This window comes from Balaenoptera musculus, chromosome 11 (assembly GCF_009873245.2).
Source record: "Balaenoptera musculus isolate JJ_BM4_2016_0621 chromosome 11, mBalMus1.pri.v3, whole genome shotgun sequence".
Taxonomy (NCBI): domain Eukaryota; kingdom Metazoa; phylum Chordata; class Mammalia; order Artiodactyla; family Balaenopteridae; genus Balaenoptera; species Balaenoptera musculus.
This window is the reverse complement of record NC_045795.1, coordinates 60,843,313-60,861,411: the sequence shown is the minus strand read 5'-3', so window position 1 is coordinate 60,861,411 and position 18,099 is coordinate 60,843,313. Positions and strand designations below refer to the sequence as shown.

The 18,099-nt window shown below is 56.2% G+C and overlaps 1 protein-coding gene across 3 annotated transcripts; it reads right to left on the bottom strand.

Moving 5' to 3' along the window:
- Positions 1 to 2,815: 2,815 nt before the first annotated feature.
- On the bottom strand, positions 2,816 to 11,962 carry XIRP1 (xin actin binding repeat containing 1). Of its 3 annotated transcripts, XM_036869203.1 has the most exons (3): positions 11,814 to 11,954; positions 5,638 to 8,995; positions 2,816 to 5,210 (listed from the first exon to the last, which is right to left on the bottom strand). In XM_036869203.1, the coding sequence occupies exons 2-3, from the start codon at positions 8,989 to 8,991 to the stop codon at positions 5,202 to 5,204; spliced, it is 3,363 nt and encodes a 1,120-aa protein (XP_036725098.1). In that variant the 5' UTR covers positions 8,992 to 8,995; positions 11,814 to 11,954; the 3' UTR covers positions 2,816 to 5,201. The 3 variants fall into 3 exon arrangements, with proteins under 3 accessions (XP_036725098.1, XP_036725096.1, XP_036725097.1); XM_036869201.1 differs by having other exon boundaries at positions 2,816 to 8,995; positions 11,814 to 11,962; XM_036869202.1 differs by having other exon boundaries at positions 2,816 to 8,992; positions 11,814 to 11,895.
- Positions 11,963 to 18,099: the final 6,137 nt, after the last annotated feature.

Genomic DNA, 18,099 nt, shown 5'->3' with positions numbered 1-18,099 from the left:
AGTTGCGGAGAGCGGGGGCCACTCTTCATCGCAGTGCGCGGGCCTCTCACTGTCGCGGCCTCTCCCGTTGCGGAGCACAGGCTCCAGACGCGCAGGCTCAGTGGTTGTGGCTCACGGGCTTAGTTGCTCCGCGGCATGTGGGATCTTCCCACACCAGGGCTCGAACCCGGTTCCCCTGCATTGGCAGGCAGATTCTTAACCACTGTGCCACCAGGGAAGCCCCAAGGTAAACTCTTGATAAGAGCTTTGGGTGCCAGGTGGATGACAGACTGTAAAGACAGGGCAAAGGGAAGACCACTTGGGAGTCTATGACAGTGGTCCAGGAAAGGGGGGATGGATGGTGGCCTGGGACAGGGTGACGGCGGTGAAGATGGGGACTGTTGGATAAGTTCGGAACAGGGGCAGTGACAAGAGTAATGAGAAGGGAGGAGGCGCCCGGCCGGCAGGACGGTCCTGGATGGGGCCGCGGCAGGGGTGAGGACCGGAACTGGCATCCTTCTGGAATCCGGGAGGGAGGCTCCGAGCAGGGGCCGGCCAGGACGGCGTGTACTGGCGTCCGGCGTCTGCCGCGCGGAGCCTGCCCCTGGCTGTGCGCCTGCCGGGTGTTTCCCAGCAACGGCTACCGCAGCCCGAAAAGTTACGAACCCAGCGGCCGAGGTGATGTCATTGTCACCTTGGCGACGGCGGGTGGGAACACGCCCCCTCCAGGCTAGGGGCGGGGTCTGGGCGCCGCATGCTCCGCCCCCAGTCGGCCCGCGTGGAAATGCCGCCCACTCCCCCGGCAGGAGGAGAGGCGGTGCCTGGGGTTCTGCAGCAGGTGTGACGGCAAGTGTGATAGCTTGTGAGGGCACTGGGCGAGGCCTTACCGAGCGGCCGCTGCTCTCCTTGCGCGCTGCCTCCGGTGCGCTCACTACCCATCCACCAACCTCTTCCCCACTCTTCCCCCTAGGCCGCCACCTCCAGCTATTAGGACTGGCTCCTCTGTCATTCAGAGATGCCTTCCCCAACCACGCAAGCTAAAGTAACTGCCACTTCTCTCGTGGGCTGACCTTGTTTTTATTTCCTTTACAGTATCGCTCCCTTCTAAAATTACCTTCTCTGCTTATAATATATTGTCTTCCCTCTCTAAGTTCCATGAGGTCAGGGATAAATTCTGCCATGTTCATCTCTATTCTCAGCACCCTGGATGGAACCTGGCATGAAGTAGGTGCTCAATAAATGTTAGTTGGATGAATCAGTGAATTCACTCAATCATTTCATTCACCCAGGGGTTCATTTATTTGACATTTCTGCAGTGCCTTCTAGGCACTTGGGATAAGCAGTAAGGATACTGAGATGAACGAGACAGGGACTCCACCTGGAGGTGAGAACAAGAGATAGATTAAAACTAATAATTACAGTAGGAGAAGTGAACAGCCTTGAGTTCCAGACGCTGGGCATAGTTCCAAGCACTTTACATATGTTAATTCACTTAATCTGCACAATAGTAGGCACTTATAATCGTGCCCACTTTACAAATGAGAACACTGAGAACAGTCATGCCATAAGTTGCTGGGCCCTGTAATCAAGTGAGAGCCCACAGAGGGCGGGGGAGGGGGACCCGTGGCGAGGGAGTAATAGCGAGATGTGTAGCCGGCCCAGGTAGGCAGATTTCCTATCTTAATTGCTTATACACACCAGTCTTCCAGGGGACAGGCTGCTTCCAGCTCAGAGCTCTGCTGCCCCAGGGGAACCCCTGTCAGTGGAGCAGGCAGTGATGGGGCTGGGAGGGGTGTGGAGGGCTGATCCCTGGGCTGGTGGTATGATGGGAGCCTACCTGTTCAACAAAAGCAAAGTATGGACAAGTTTCCACCTAACCTTATCGGGGGCAGGATGTGTGTGTGGGTCGGGGGAGGCAGGGGTGGGCAATCATAGTTGTCCACCTATACGAAAGTGTGTTTAGGCAATCCAGGAACTACACTCACTCCCACCTCTGGGTTTTTGCATGTGCTCGTCCCCCTGCCTAGCTGGCACTTCCTCCTGATTGTCCCATAACTGGCTTTTTGTTATTCAGATCTCAGTTGAAAAGTTTTTTCCCCTTGGAGGGGTATGCCTTGGCCACACTCTCTAAGGCAATCACCTATCACTGTCACATCATCATGTTTTAAGATTCCTACCCCAGAGTGGGAGAATGGCTTAGTCAGGTGCATCACCCTTATTCCTGAACTGATTGTTTCTGTTTATTCATAGTCTCTCTGCCTCCTCATTCTAGAAAGTCAGTTCCCTGAGTATATGACCCCATTAGACCTCACCTCTGTGTCCCAGCTGCCTAGAACAGGCCTGGCATGCAGCAGGCGCTCAGTGCTTTTTGAAAGTATGGAAAAGGGCCCTTCACCAGATCATTCTGACTTTCCAGGCCAGGATCTGTGCCCTCCCCTTCCCAGGAACCTCTGCTCTGCACATTGCATCCTGGCCTGACCAGGAGGAAGGTGGCCCAGCCATCTTGGCCACTGGAGTTCTCCTGGCTGTGGCCCTCCCTCCTTCCCGGGCCTGACTGAGCCATTCTTCCACTCTGGGGCAGGATTCTGTTCAGATTCCACTCCAGGGTGGTGTCCAAGGTAGGGGGCAGCAGTGTATGTATGTGTTGGGGCATGGGGAGCAAGGAGAATGGGGGATGGGCCTTTCTGATTCCCAACCAAGATGGTAGAAGAAGGGGTGGCTTTTCAGAGCTTTCCAACACTGCTGTTGCCAGGAACACAGGGCACCTGGAGGTGTGGCTGTTTTTCCCCTACAGTGAGAACTCAGACTCTGGGACAGATGCACAGTTAGACACGGAGAGGAGGGAATAAAACTTGGGTTTATTCAGACTGTATCCCTCCCATTTGGGGTACAGAGTCAGGGGCATTGGGGGTGGAGAGAACCTTTGGCTTCTAGGGACATTGGTGATCGCCGACCTTGTCTGTATGACCTTTGTGCTGCCAGGATGACTCGCTGAATGAGGGAGATGGTAATGAAGGGGCCCTCTGGGGCCCTAGTCAATCTGAAACAGAGACCAATGCAGCTGGCCCTGTCCTCCCCAGGAATTAAAGAGCAGAAGACTGAGAACATTTGACTTGTATTAAAAGAAATGAAGGCTGAAGGTCACTCACGGGGTTCTGTCTCAGGCAGTGGCATGTATACTCACTCGTGTTGGCACACGGGCCAGGCCTGTGAGAGGAGTGTGTGTGCCTGTACAGATTACATCCTCCACGAGCAGCTGTGAGCCCCCATCCAGCTCCTGGGCTTCGGCTACTCAGAGGGGCTTCTTCGCAACTTTTCTTTCCCCCCTTTTGCAAGAACTGACAAAAGGGAAACTGCCCACAAGTCTCAGAAGATGCCCTTTCTTTTTGGTCCTTGCCTCATCTGTGCAGGAGGTAGGCACCCACCTCCATCCCAGGGCCCTGGGGGTGGGTGGGAGGCTGTGGTGGGAGGTGGAGGGGCTCACTGGGCATCTGGCTGGGAGTGGCCGCAGGGCACACACACCTTCCCAGCTTCTGCCAGGCCTGTGCTGAGCCCGGCTGGACTGTGCAGGAACTGCCTCAGCAAGGGGGAGGCGTGGAGCCCGAGGTGGGGGCCTGGGCCCCTGGGCGGCTCTGCGGGCTCGGTGACCGTGGTGGGGGAGGTGAGCACTGAGGTCCTGCACTGGTCCACCCTCTCATATTGCTCGGTCACTGTTCTTGTGGCTCCATAGTGCTGGGAGCCACCGGGCCCAGTCTGCAGCTCCAGAACACTTTTCTGCCGCCTGGTGGGCAGGGGGCTGGCTGAGGCAGGGGCATGCTGGGGCTGTCCGGAGCACTGGGTGGCTTCTTTCTTCCCGGCCTTGTTCCAGACATCTTTCTGGTGGGGCTGAGCCTGGCCCACATCCTGGGGGAGGTGTGTGCTTTTCACTGAGACCTCGGGGCTGCACCTGGGGCTGGGAGCCTCCAGAAGCTTCCTAGTGGCCGACTCGATGGAGGTAAAGGTTGGGGAGGAGGGTGAATCTCTGCTGGGAGGTAACACTCGAGGGAGGCTTGACTCTTCTCTCAAGGTCTCCAGCCTCCGAGTAGAAGGGGTGGTTGGGGCTGCTTGACTTCTGACCTCAGTGTGATTTCTGACCTTGGCCTGACCCTGGACCTCAGTGTGGCATGTAACCTCAGTTTGGCTCTTGACTGCAGTTTGGCTCCTGACCTCCTGGCCTGGGCAGTTGGGCCTGACTCTACTGCTGTCTGTGACACTGACGTTGTGGACACTGTGGTCCTTTAGAGGTCCCTGGGCACGGCCTCTGGTGTTATTCCCAGGCTGGAGGCTAGACATGGAGCTGAGAGCCTTGTGCACGGCCTCCTCGATGTCCAGCAGCCTGGCCAGGGTCTGTTCCTTCAGCCGGGCCACCTCCGTGCTGACCCTTGTCAGCTCCCCAAAGGCCTGCTCCACTGAGGCCTTGGGCTTGTGGGGGGCAGCGGGAGCTGGAGGGGCCCCTCTCAGCTGGGGCACAGCCTCGAAGAGCCTCCTCAGTGCCCGCACGTCCACGGCGCTTTTGGCCTCCTTCTCCAGTGCTTGCACCTGGCTCAGGAGGCCCTGGAGCTCTTGCTGGCTTCCCTGCAGAATCTTGGGGCTCTCAGGGACCCCTTGCTGGGAACTGTCTGTGCACTTCTCTCCTGAGGGGCTGGGGCCCTGCTGCGGTGAGGTGGGGTCACTGCTGAGAGCTGAGAGCTCGAGGGGCTCAGGGCTCTGGTCGTTGCTGCCCGCAGCCTGACTTCTGGTGGGCCTGGGGGCCACGGTGCTGGAGTCATGCTGGGGGCTGTGCTGGCTCTGTCCAGTGGAGCATCCAGCCCGCGATACTCGGCCTTGGCCTGCAGTGGTGGGGACCTTGGTTGGCCGAGGGTGATGGTCAGTTGTACCAGTCTCACCTTGTCTGTATTTTCCTTGCCCCACTTCCTTAGAGGAGCTGGGAGAGAGGGCTGAGGGCTTGGGCAGCCAGTGAGGGGGCGGGATCTGGCTTAGGTGTGCAGGTTTGGGGGGCAGCTGGGGCTTCTTCCTTGGGTGCGTGGTGGGCTCCAGTTTCGGGGTTTTTGTCTGTGAATTCCCAGGGCTTCTCTGGCCAGCAGGGCTGCTGTGGGACTGGAGAAGGGGGTCCTGCGTGGGCTCAGAGGCCTGCTGGATGGAATTCTCATCATGGCCGGCTTGGGCTGGGAAGTCAGGTCCCGTCACAGCAGCTGGGAGAGGAGGAGGAGGCGGAACAGAGGCATTATGGGAGTGCAGGCTGGCACCTGCAGCCTGAGGCCCAGAGGCCAGAGTGTGGGGGGCTAAAGGGGCAGCCTTCAGGGTGGTCTTTGCAGCTTGGAGGACCCCTGGGCCGAGTCCTGCCATCACCTTCTCTGGAGGTCCCCAGGCCTTCTGTGTGTGGCTCCCAGGCTCCTCTTGCCCAGGCCCGAGACTCTGACCTGGGCCTTCCAGGAGTGGGCTGGGAGCCTGGGACGGGAGCGCAGTCTCCCTGCCCCTTGGCAAGGCTCCTCTCTCAGAAGGCCAGACACCCCCCGGTAGGTCAAAGGTCCTGATGGGGTGAGCAGTGTAAATGCCATCCTGAATAGTCACCCACCCCCTAGGCAGCCCTCCAGGCAGTGCTTTCTGTTCCCCACTGACCTTTCTGGGGGCTGCTGGGATCCTGGGGTCACCTCCAGCCAGAGGCCTGGTGTTGCTCTGGGCAGTCCCAGTGGCTGTGGCCGGTACTTGCAGAAGACTATCCTGGGAGGGCATAGAGGCGGCTCCAGGGGTGGGGCCCTGCTTGTGCTTGCTCAGAACTTGCTGGTGCAGGCTTTGGGCTTCAGCTGTTGCCATTCGCAGACTCTGCATGGCAGCCTGGAGGTTTGGGGACTTGGGCCCCAGGGGCGTAGTCGTGGCTCCATCTGACTTTCCCAAAGCTTCCATCCCTTTCTGCCCAGTGCACCTGCTTTCCTGCTTTTCTTCCCTAGCCAGAGGGACTGCCTTTCTAATGGCCTGTGGGGGGCAGGGGGTGGCCCCCGGCCCTCTCAGATGCCCCATCCCCATGCTGGGGTCCAGTGGGGGAACACGGATGATGCTCTCAGTCAGGGGCAGCCTCTGGGCCCCCTCGCTGGCTGGCACTGGACTTGAGTCAGCCGGTGGCTCCCACCGCAGACTGTGCAGGCCACTCAGGTCTCCTTTGTCTATGCAGCTGGCCAGCATCTGCACACTGCTCCTCTCGGGGGCCCTGCTGGTTAGCCGGGGCTGCAGAGAGTAGGCGGTCAGTGCCACTAGGCCCTGCTCTGTCTCCTGCATCACTAGCCCAGTCCTCGCCACCGAGGTCCCGAGGCCACAAGCCAGCAACTGCTGGAACTCAGGGTCCATGTCTTCGACCTTCCAGCTGCTGCCTGGTGCTGGCAGCTTCAGTGGCTTGAGGCGAAGCTGGCCCACTGGGTCCTCCTGCACCAGGAGCCCCTGCTGGTCCACGTCTGGCCGGTGCAGCACTTGGCGGACAATCCTGGGAAGCTCGCCAGACACCAGCTCCTCCTTCCGAACGTGGGGGCCGCCCTGCCCTGGGCCTGGGAGCACGTACTTGGCGAGGCAGAGCTCCCCTGGCCCTCGGGCCTCCATGACGATGCCTCCGTGGTGCAGGATGCCAGGCGTGGCGTGCAGAGTCCGCAGGGTCCCCTCAACTGCAGTCTGTTGCCTCTCCCACACCCTATTGCCTGAGGGGCCCACGGGCTGCTCTTCCTGGTGGTTGCCCCCTTGGATGCTCTCAGCTGCCAGGGAGCCCATGGGGCAATTCTCAAAGAGCCAGGTGAACTTGTGCACAGAGCCTGTTGGGATGGGCTCAGGGATTACCCTGGATCCCTGGTTTTCCCTCTTGCCTGCCTCCAGGGCCTGGAAAACCTCCTTCTGACGAGACACCTGCCCTGAGGGGATGTCCACTCTGCTGCAGTATCGCACAGGCCCCCTTCTGCAGGGATGGCCTGAGACCTGCAGAGGCTCAGTCTCAAAGACGTGTCTGTCTGTCTGTCTTTCCCCAGCCTGGACCTGGCTGACCTCAAGGTGCTGCTCCCTGGAGCTTTCTGGTCTGTCTGGGGGTTGGGGCGTGAACATCCAGGTGCAGGACCGTGCCTTGGCCTTGGGTGTGGAATCTGTGATCTCTGACCCCTGCTTCTCGCCCAACTCACTCATTGGGCATGTCTCGAACAACCAGCGAATGGTCTGCACATCACCCTTGGGGGATGCTTCAAGCTGAGGGCCTCCCTGAGGCTTTCCTTCTTCTTCCCGTCGTTCCTTCTGCTCCCGTTGGTGGATTACCTCCAGGGGCTGGGTCTCAAAGAGCCACCGGGCAGTGCCCACGTCTCCAGCCACCACTTCCTGCCGGGTGATGCCCCGCACCACGTCGACGGTACTGGGGTTTTGGCCTAGTTGGTCTAGGGGCTGTGTCTCAAACATCCACCTGTAACCCTGTACATCACCTCCGACTACATGCTCTCTGCTGACAGAGGTCAGGGCATGGAGGTGGCCTTTGCCATCCTGCATGGCATACACCGGGGACCCTATGTCCTGGGACTGCCCAGCAGAATCAGTTCCTTCTGCTCTGCTTATGCTCCCGTGGGCCGAAGCTTCACCCTGCCTGATGCTGTCCAGGGGTAGGGTCTCAAAAAGGTTCTTGAAGGTCTTCACGTCTCCCTTCACCCCATCCCTCTGGGGGGCACTCTGAGAGAGGGACAGTGCTGAGGAACCATCACTGGATAGACGCTCGTACATGAACCTCTCACCCTCCTGGGGTCCCACCCGCTGCAGGTGACCCACTTGGACCTTGTCTCTGAGTGTATCCAAGGGCTGCATCTCAAATAGCCACAGGGTGGAGCGGACATCACCGGGGACCACTTCCTCTTTGGGTGGCGCCTCTGCTCCAGCCTCCTCTTCCCCCTTTAGAGTGTCTAGTGCTCGGGTCTCAAACAAATGCCGCTGCTGCTGAACGTCTGGACCAGGAGGGATAAGATCTGGGGATGGCTGGAAGTCCTTCTCGTCCACCGAGATCTCCCGGATGGCATCCAGGGGCTGTGTCTCAAAGATCCAGCGAGTTGCGCTGACGTCGGGCCTGGCCACCTCCTCCAGAGAGATCCCCCGGATCACCCGCACCTGGCTGGGGTCCCGGTTGATGGCGTCCAGAGGCTGCGTTTCGAAGAGCCAACGGGCAGACCTCACCGCGTTGCTTTGGATCTCCTCCCGGCAGGCGGCCTTGACCTCGTGGATGGCTCCCTCTGCGTCCTGGATGGCACACAGCGGCTCTGTTTGGAACAGCTTCACCGTCTTCTTCACATCGCCCTTCAGCTCCTGGATCTCTGAGCGCAGCTCCAAGGGGCTCTGCTCCTGGATGGAGGGGCGGGAGCCCAGGCAGTCCAGTGGCCGCGTCTCAAAGAGCATCCTGGTACCCTGGACATCTCCACTGGCTGCAGGCTCCCTCACTGTAGCTTCCGGTGCCTCAGCATGGCCCGTCAGCTCATCCAGCGGCTTTGTCTCAAACAGCCAGCGGGCTGCACGGACGTCCCCTCCAGATGGCCGAGGTCCAGCTGGCTCCTGGTCTGTGCTGTTGGCAAAGGAGCCTTCCTCAAACTTGCGGGACGTGGCCTGGACATTGCCGCCGGGCACGGGCTCCTTGGCAGGTGGCCTCTCATGGTCCCCAATGGCGTCCAGCCGCCAGTTCTCAAAGATCCAGCGCATGCACTGGACGTCACCCTCAGTGGGCTCTTCGGAACCCAGGATCTCAGCCAAGTCTTCAGCCACAGCCTCAGCCAGATTCTTGCGGAGCTCGGGGTGGATGTGCTTGTAGAGGCGGCGGAGCTCGCTGGCTTGCCGCTGCTGGTGGAACTTGGAGAAGGACTCCTTGGGTGGCGGCAGCGGCAGATCCTCCAGAGCAGGTGGTGGAGGGAGGGGCAGGTCCTCTGTAGCTGCCACGGGGATGCTTGGGGTGGGGGCCACCTGCGTCTGAGCATCGGCCATCCTTCTGAGGAGAGGGGGAAGAGATGAGGATGGGGCGGGGGGCTTTAGGTGGGATGGGGCTGGTTGCTGGGAGAAATGGCAGGGAGCAGGGCCCAGGGGCAGAGTAGCCCTGCTGTGGCATGTGCTTAGAGACTGACCCCCTCCCTTTCCAGACCTCACCTGGGTCTCACCCTGCCACCTGCGTGGTTGATACATGACAAGTCTTGAGTTTAAGGCACATGGAGACATCCATCAAGGTGCTTCCCCAGAATCACCTGGGTTGCTAGGGAGCAAACAGGGCACTGCGGGCTTTGAAGCTCTGTCCTTCAGCCAAGGGATGCCCAAACCTCCAGTGGGAAAACTGGACGTGCCCATCCTTGCCTGCCTTTGCCAAAATCAGTTTTTCCCTGGCAGACTCCCAGGTGAGTGGCCTGGGGGAATTCTGATTTAAGGGGTCCCAGTCAGGGAGAGGCAGGTCCCTAAACTGGTAACTATTTTCCATGGAGAGAAATAGTCATCAGTTATGTTTCCTTTCGTAACACCAGAGGGCGTGCTTGTCACTTTCACGGGGGAGGGGGGCGGGGTGGTGGTGGCCTGCCCAGTCTTTAGCTCTTGGGTCTCCACTCGCCCTTCCCAGGCCAGGGAGGCAAAGCAGGGGCCAGCAGCCCGAGCTACAGTGGAAGCAGCGAGGCTGAGTGAGGGTTCACCAGGTATCTCATGGTTAGGCAGAGCCTGATTCTGAATCCTAGTTAGGGTTTTCTGTGCCAAGACTCAGAAGATCTGAGCTAGGGCGACCTCAAGGATCTTCTGGCCCAACCACTCTTACTTAAAGAAGAGGCCCAGAGTCAGATCTTGGCAAATGAGAGGCAGGCAGTGCTGGCTCGGAGTTCCTAGACCCTATAGGTAGGGAGTGTGAAGCTTTCTTAGTGGCCGTGGTGTCCCTCTGTTCCCCGGAAGGCACCCCAGGAGAGTGTGAGGGTGACACCCACAGGGAGGGGAGGCAGTGCGACCAAGGGCCTTCCTGCAGAGATAGCCCCGCCCCTCACTCATGGACCCTCATCCCCAGTTGTGTGCAACCGGAATCTCCTGTGCTCCTCTTCTTTCTCCCTCTTCATGCCCATCAGCTTCCACCAAGGCCCCTCCCATCCCTGCCCCCCATGGCCTCCCACCGCTCAAGCCCTTCTCTGGTCTCTGTCCTCAGTGTCTTATCTGTCTTGTGACAGGTGTACTAACAGTCCCCAGAGGCCAGTAGGAAAAGTGTGAGAAGCACGTTCCCCCTCTCGCTGCCCCTGACCCACTGCTCTGCTCCACACTCGGTGCTAAATATAGCGGAGGTCCTGGCCTCAGCACAGCAGCCCTGCACTGGGGAGAGGTCAGGCTCAGCCAGTGGGACCCTGGGAGCCTGGGCCCACCTCACCTCCTTCTCTGCCCTGGGCTCCCTGATCCTGCCTCCTGAGCTGGTGTCAGGCCCCTGGCCTACAGCATGACCAGTGCTAGAACCCTGTCCTGGCCGAAGCGACCTGGGGCAGGGGGAAGGACTTTCTTCTCACGGCTACCTCAGAAGGGGGGAAACTGAGCCCCAAGGAGTGTGACGTCTAAAACCGGCAGCCTGAGTCTCATTACCTGCTCCGGGTGCTTCCTTTAGTCTCTGAGTTCTCATGAGGACCCTCTGCCACAGGCAGACCTCAACTGTCCCCACCTCCTCGCTGTCCTGTCACCAGGGTGGCCAGAGCAGATGGCACGTACAGGCCACCAGCTCCACCCCATCCCCACCCCCAGGAATCTCCAGAATCCCTACTATGGTCACAAGTTGTCAGCATCACAGAGTCCAGAGATGGCAGACCTGAGGACCCGCAGAGGTCACTGAGCCCAACCCCCTCACTGTTCAGACGGGGAAACAGGCCCCAAGAGGGGAAGGAGGTGACCCAGGAGGCTCCGCCAGGTGGTAGCAAGGCCTTCCCACCGTGTTTCTTGAGGGCAGGGACGGGCGGGGTGAGGGCAGAGTTCAGAACTGGGACCAGACTTAGTGCAGGGCCTGAGCCTCAATGGGTGTCCCTGAGCTCGGCCTCCCAGGGCTGGGCCGGCCTCTCAGGGAGACCCCTACTTTTGCTTCCAGGTCTGCTCTTTCTTGGCCCAGCACCTCCACACAGATGCACCTCTACATCTGGACAGACTCAGAGCTGGTCGCCCCACCTTGTGCTCCCCCCCCAGATCTTCCCCAAGGGCTTTCCAACTGGGCAAGTCGATGGCCTGCATCCCACCCCAGGCCCTAGGCCATGATATGTGGGGAGCTGGGCTCAGGCCAGCCCGGGGGAGACATTCCCGGTCCAGATATGCCAAGACTTTCACCCGCAGCAGCTGGGCACCGGGCTTGTCCTGGCAGTGCAGAGTTGGGCCCACTTACCCACCTCCAGCCTCCATGTCCTCCCCCGCCTCCTCTGTCCCTTCTTCCAGACACTGGGCCTAGCTGGGGCTTCCCTGGGAAGAAGCCCTGAAGCCTGAGGAACTCCATACCTGTATTTTAAAAATTGCAACCCCAGGCCATTTCCTCCTGCAAGCCTTTCTGGATTATGCCAGGCTGGCTGGAACCTGCCCCTCTGCAGGCCTCAGGCCTGTGGCAGCCACTCTGGGAACTCCCGTGGGGCTCACGATAACTCTCTTAACTTCTTCTTGGAATCTTTCTATCAGACCCCTCCACTCACCTGCCTCCAGATGCGCACCCCTCACCCTCCTTCCGCCACCCAGAGCTTCCCCTCATACATGCTACCCTGCGAGGGTCCAGAGGGGGTCCCAGCCTGGAGAGCCAGCCCCACCATGGAGAGACAAAGGGGCGGGTTACTCACCCGAGGGTCCTGCTTGGCTGATGGGGGTTTGGGGTCTGTGGCAGGTGCGGCCTAAGGGGCTGTTGTTCCTCTTGTTGTTTGGGGCTGGTCTTGCTCTGCCGGCTCCGTCAGATGCCTTCTCGCCGCCCTGGCTCCAGGTCTCTGTCCCCTGCCAGCCCCAGCAGCTGCCTTTATCTGGCTGGTTAGTGGGTGGGCCAAGGTGGGGGCGGGTGGGGGGAAGCTCAGTTCAGAGTATGAAGTGGTTCCGTTATTTTTAGGGCTTGTGGAAGTTAACTGGTCTGTCCCGGGAATCAGTTACATGTGCCTTCTGCTGGGGAGGGGAAGAGGAGTGGGGAGGGGAGAGCTTCATTCATCCCGGTCTGATCAGAGGATTGGGGTCAGTGACTCAGCCATGGTGTGGGGTGCGGCTATCCCAGACTGTTTTGAGGGCATGAGTAAGGAGGGGCATCTGACACCTGAGTGGCCCAGCTCCCACCTCCCTACTCCAGACCAGCCTCTGATTATTCCTGACGTGTGCTGTGTGTCCATCTTGCCAGGAGACTGGAGGCCCCCTGAGGGCAGGCCTGGGGCCCTCCTCCTCAGTTCCTGGCCTGGAAACCCCTGAGAGTAAGGCCCAACCCTCCTTCTCCCCGACTCCCTCTGCACTAAAGATTTCCCTTCTCTCTTCCATCCCTCCACAGCACAGGTATATTCAGCCCTGAGCGCACGCAGCTGGGTCTGGGGGAAAGACATCTGTGTTTCCAGGCCTCAGTTCTTCACTGGGTCCCTGATTTATCAGGGAATTCCACAGCATGGTTCTGTGGTGTTCACAGCAGATTATCTGGGTCCTTGTTTACTTTCAGGCTCTTGCCTCTGACTCAGGGCCCAGGCTTTCTGGGAATGGAGGGGAGGGGAGGGGAGGGGAGGGGAGGGGCGGCACACGGGGAGCTGACTCTGGGGTTATTTCTGACCCTGGAGTCATCATCAGCTTCCCAGTCACAGAAGGATTGGGAGGTGGGGGTGGGTCACGCCTGCCCCTCCTTTTCTGCCCAGAGTCCAAAGGGCTTAGTAGGCTCGAGAGATCCTGGCATTTTGGCCGGGAAGGGCGGTGTGGTAAGGGGCGTCAGGGGACCACGCAGACCACACGCAAAGGAGGCGTTTTGCCCAGGCTCCGTGTTGCAGGCCCTGCAGGTGCATCCTGTTACCTGGCAGAACAGGATCTTCCTTCTGGCATCCGGCATGCCCTCTGGTGCCAGGGAGTGACACCAGGCACTGCTCACTGTTTCCATTGAGTCAATGTCAGGCAGGCAGTGTTGGCCTGGGGGCGGGGAGAGGGGCATCTGGAAGCCCCCATCCCTGGTCTCTTCCCTCTTGCTGCTTTCCCTGCCCCTCCGCCTGCTCCGTGGACTCCTGGCTCTCCCTGGGAAGAGCAGGGAGACGTGCGTCCTCTCAGGGCAAGGAAAGAGGAGCCTCAGTGCCTGCCTTCTAGAGTGGTTTTGAGACTTGAATGAATTCACGTATGAGAAGGTTTTGTGAGAGTGCTTAGCACATGGCATGTGCTATAGAAGGGCCTGCTGTTACTACATATGTAAGAAAAGCACCTAGAAGGAACCCACTTTTGTACTCACCACAAGTGTGATAACTCATGGTAGAAATTTCTCAGGCCTCACTATTAAGAAAGAGGCTTTTTATGACCGCCTGATTTTTTTTTTGTTTTCTGTATTTTTAAATTTATTTTTAGTTTTGGCTGCATTGGGTCTTTGTTGCTGCACGCAGGCTTTCTCTAGTTGTGTCGAGCGGGGGCTACTCTGTTGTGGTGCGTGGCTTCTCATTGCAGTGGCTTCTCGTTGCAGAACACGGGCTCTAGGCACACGGGCTTCAGTAGTTGTAGCACGTGGGCTCTAGAGCGCAGGCTCAGTAGTTGTAGCACATGGGCTTAGTTGCTCCACGGCATGTGGGATCTTCCCGGACCAGGGCTCGAACCCATGTCCCCTGCATTGGCAGGCGGGTTCTTAACCACTGCGCCACCAGGGAAGTCCCGGTGTTTCCCTCTTTGCCTTGGCTCTGAGGAAGCTCAGAGCTAAATTTTTAGTCTTCTAGCAAGTAGACTTTGTGGGCTCTCTCCTGTGTGATGAGGGTAAACAACTGTCCCTGTTGCCCGTCTGAGGGGTTTCCCAGAACAAGGAACTTTCAGTTTGAAAACTGGGAAAGTTCGAAGAAAACCAGGATGAGCTGGTCACCCTATGTGTAATGATCTAACAGTATCACGTCATCAGGGTGTCAGTGACAAGGCCATTAAGGCAATGAACCAGGCATTATTTATCAGAATGTCTTTGGTGGAGATGCTGTGAATTTATCTTTTTAAGCCCCCTGAAACCATTTGGGGAACGAGGCTGGGAATAAATAATTACACTGAGGTTGAATGGCTGTGCTTATTAATTGATCTCTGTCAAAAGGCAGAGGGGCCCTGGGGGAGGGGGTAGGAGGGAAGGGTGTCATTTTCCAGTGATTACAGCCCCCCTTCTGGAGCTTACTGCTTTCCAGTCTTGAGGGCACATTCCTCTGTCAGTCCATCCCTCTAAGTGAGTGGGGCTCTGCTAAAGTTGGGGATTAGTCAGAAGTTCATGCCTGTCTCCCAGGAGAACTGGTACTCAGGCAGAGCTCAAAGTGAGCAGCTGGCAGTAGACTCACCAGAAGTTTCAGGAGTGTCAGAATGCAGGAATGGTTAAGAGCCAGACTGCCTATATTTGAGTCCTATCTGTGACACTTATTAGCTGTGTGACCTTGGCAAGTTACTTACCCTCTCTGTTCCTCAGTTTCCTCACCTATAAAATGGGCATAATAATAGTGTATACCTCAGAAGGTTGCTGTGAGGAATACACATTTATTACACACACACACACACACACACACAGAGCACATTTGCAACAGTGCCCAGTATATATAAGCTCAATTAATGAGTAAGCTCCATATATCTTCCCCTGGATCCTTGCCACCCCCAGATTTCCCAGGTCCCAGATCCCAGTGTGTCCTTTTGGTCCAAAGATGAGTGCCCTTCAAAGCACTGGCTGGCAGTCCTGGCTTCCCTCCAGCTGGGAAGCAGACACGGTGTCAAGGGACAGCTCTGGGCAGGCCAGGCTGGGTTCTTTCCAGGGCTGCGGGAGACAGGTCGGCTCAGCCTCTTGACAAAATCATCTGAACCTAGAGAAGGCACTTCCTGCTCTGCTTGGGGGTCAGCTCAAAGCTGGACAGATTTGAGGGCACAGTCTCTACCCTCCTCCTATAGGAATGTCATGACTGTGGCATGAGGGGCAGCGAGGTATGGTTTCTGAGTGTGGGATCTGGTGTCAGACTGCTGGTATCAAATCACCAGCCTGTCTCTTCCTATTTATACAACCTCTGAGAGTCTTCCAGCTCTCTGTATTCTAGTGTCTTAGTTTGGGATCTTCCAATAGCAGAGCCTGAGAGGAGCATTTGGGTGCAAGTGATTTCACTGGGAGGGGAGGAAGGTGGTGAGGGAGTAAAGAAGTGAGGAGGGGAAGGAAAGCAGATTACTTCTGTGGACAGCTGGGGCTGGATACCACTGGGGACCCTCTGGGAGGTGGTGTAGAACACGCCTCACCCAGGGTGAGGAAGCTGGGGTATTTATGCACCCTTCCTCACCGCACTGGTTGAGGGCTGTCCCAGAAGCACTAGCTACCCTGAACTTCCGGTCTGCCCCTCAGGCAGAGAGATGCGCGTGTTTGAGGTTAGGACTCTGTGAGCCTGTACAGGGACTGCCCACTGAAGCTGCCAGTGACCCCTGGGAGATGTGAGGGATCCGGGGGCACTAGCAGCATCTGTTACGTTAACTTCTCCCACCTGTGAGATAATAATGTGCCTATGTCATGCGGTTGCTTTGAAGATTTAGACCAGTGCTGCCCGGTAGAAAAACAATGCAAGCCACATAAGGCATTTAAAATTTTCTAGTAGCCACATTGTAAAAAGAAAAAAGAAAAAAGTAACATTAATTTTAATATTATATTTTATCTGACTCAAATTTCCAAAATATTATATGTACATGTATCAATAAAAATTAATGAGATATTTTTACATTCTTTATTTTGAATTGAGCCTTCTAAATCCAGTGTATATTTTTTCCCTTTGAAATAGACTTTGTTTTTTTGGAGCAGTTTTTAGGTTTGCAGCAAAATTGAGCGCAAAGTACAGAGTTCTCATAGATCCCCCTGCCCCCACACAGTGCACAGCCTCCTCCACTATCATCATTCCCACCAGATGGTATATTTGTTACCATCAGTGAACCTACACTGACACATCATTGTCACTCAAAGTGCATAGTTTACATTAGAGTTCATTTTTGGTGGTGTACATTCCGTGGATTTGGACAAATGTATAATGACATGTATCCATCATTATGGAATCATTCAGCGTGGTTTCACTGCCCTAAAAGTCCTCTGTGCTCTGCCTATTCATCCCTCCCTCCCCTCTAACCCCTGGCAACCACTGATCTTTTTACTGTTTCCGTAGTTTTGTCTTTCAAAAAATGTCATATAGTTAGAATCGTATAGTACATAGCCTTTTTGGATTGCCTTCTTTCACTTAGTAATATGCATTTAAGGTTCTTTCATGACTTTTCAGGGCTTAATAATATTCCATTGTCTGGATGTACCACAGTTTATTGATTTACCTACTGAAGGATGTCTTGGTTGCTTCCAAGTTTTGGCAATTATGAATAAATTTGCAATAAACATCTGTGTGTAGGTTTTTGTGTAGACGTCTGTTTTCAACTCCTTTGGGTAAATACCAAGGAGTATGCTTGGTGGATGGAATGGTAGAGTATGTTTAGTTTTGTAAGATACAGCCAAAGTGTCTTCCAAAGTGGCTCTACCAGTTTTACCTTCCCACCAGCAATGAATGAGAGTTCCTGTTGCTCCACTCCTTGCCAACATTTGGTGTTGTCAGTGTTCTGGACTTTGGCCATTTCTGTAGGCATGTAGGGATATCTCGTTGTTTTAATTTGCATTTTCCTGATGATATATGATGTGGAGCATCTTTTCATATGCTTATTTGCCATCTGTGTATCTTCTTTGATGAGATGTCTGTCAAGGTCTTTGACTCATTTTTAAAATTGGGTTGTTTGTTTTCTTATTGTTGAGTTTTAAGAGTTCTTTGTATATTTTGGATAACAGTCCTTTATCTGATATGCCTTTTGCAAATATATTCTCCCAGTCTGTGCCTCATCTTCTGATTCTCTTGAAATTGTCTTTCACACAGCAGAACTTTTTAATTTGAATTCTGTCACCAACCTGAATGAGCTTGGAACAGAAGTTTGATTTCCAGATGAGGACTAGTTTCAGCCTTAGGATTCCCTGAGCAGAGAAGCCAGCCCTGCTGTGCCAGACTTCTGACCTACAAAACTAGGCTAACAAATGGGTATTGTTTAAGCCACTAAGTTTGTGGTATTTTGCTACACGGCTACAGAAAACTAATAGAGAATGGAAACTGGAGCAGTTGAGGGAGGGAGGGCAGGAGACCATGTCTGTCCACTTGTAACATCGCCCAGCCAGCTCAGAGCTTGGCCCAAGCACTCTCTACTGAGTGGCTGGCTAGGGGATCCTAGGCAGCTGTGCTTAGTACCCCCAGGTCACCACCAGAGAGCTTCAGAGCATCCCCGAATCAAGAAATCCTGGTTAGGGAAGAAGTCAGAGCAGGAAGAGCCCAGAGTCTTTCCTTCCTCGCATTTTACACTTGGGGAAACTGAGGCTTGCAGCAGAGCCTGGATGCTTTGGAGTGAAAGGAGCAGGTTTCAGACCGTCCTCCTTTGGTTCCTCAGCTCCACCACATCCCAGCTCTACAACCTTGGACAAGTTGTGTTAGTGCTCTGAGCCTCAATTTCCCTGTCTGTACAGTGGGTATGGGATGCTTTAGATATAGGCAGATGAAAGAAAGGTATTCCAGGCAGAGGGAAGAGAATGGGCAGAGGCACAGAGGTGTGCATGGTGTGACTTGAGGGCAGGGTGGATGGGCAGAGGATGGAGGTTGGTCTTGGGTGGCAGGCAGGGCTAATCTGTGGATGCCAGGCAAGGAGTTTAGGCCTCATCCTGAAGGGTTTTAACCAGAGGCAATTTGGGTCACAGGAGGCTGGTGATGAGGGCCTGTCATAGTGGCCCACGTTCTGAATGATGAAGATGTTAGTGGTGGCAGAGAGGAGGGGAGGAGGGGCTGGTTGGAGGGATGCCGAGGGGGTAGACTAGACAAGACCTAAAAGAGCTAAAAGATGCCTGAGTGCCTGGTGCATGGTTTGAGG

Bases quoted from the DNA above. Each gene is read 5' to 3' on its own strand.
- XIRP1 (XM_036869201.1), bottom strand. From the start codon at position 8,991: ATGGCCGATGCTCAGACGCAGGTGGCCCCCACCCCAAGCATCCCCGTG.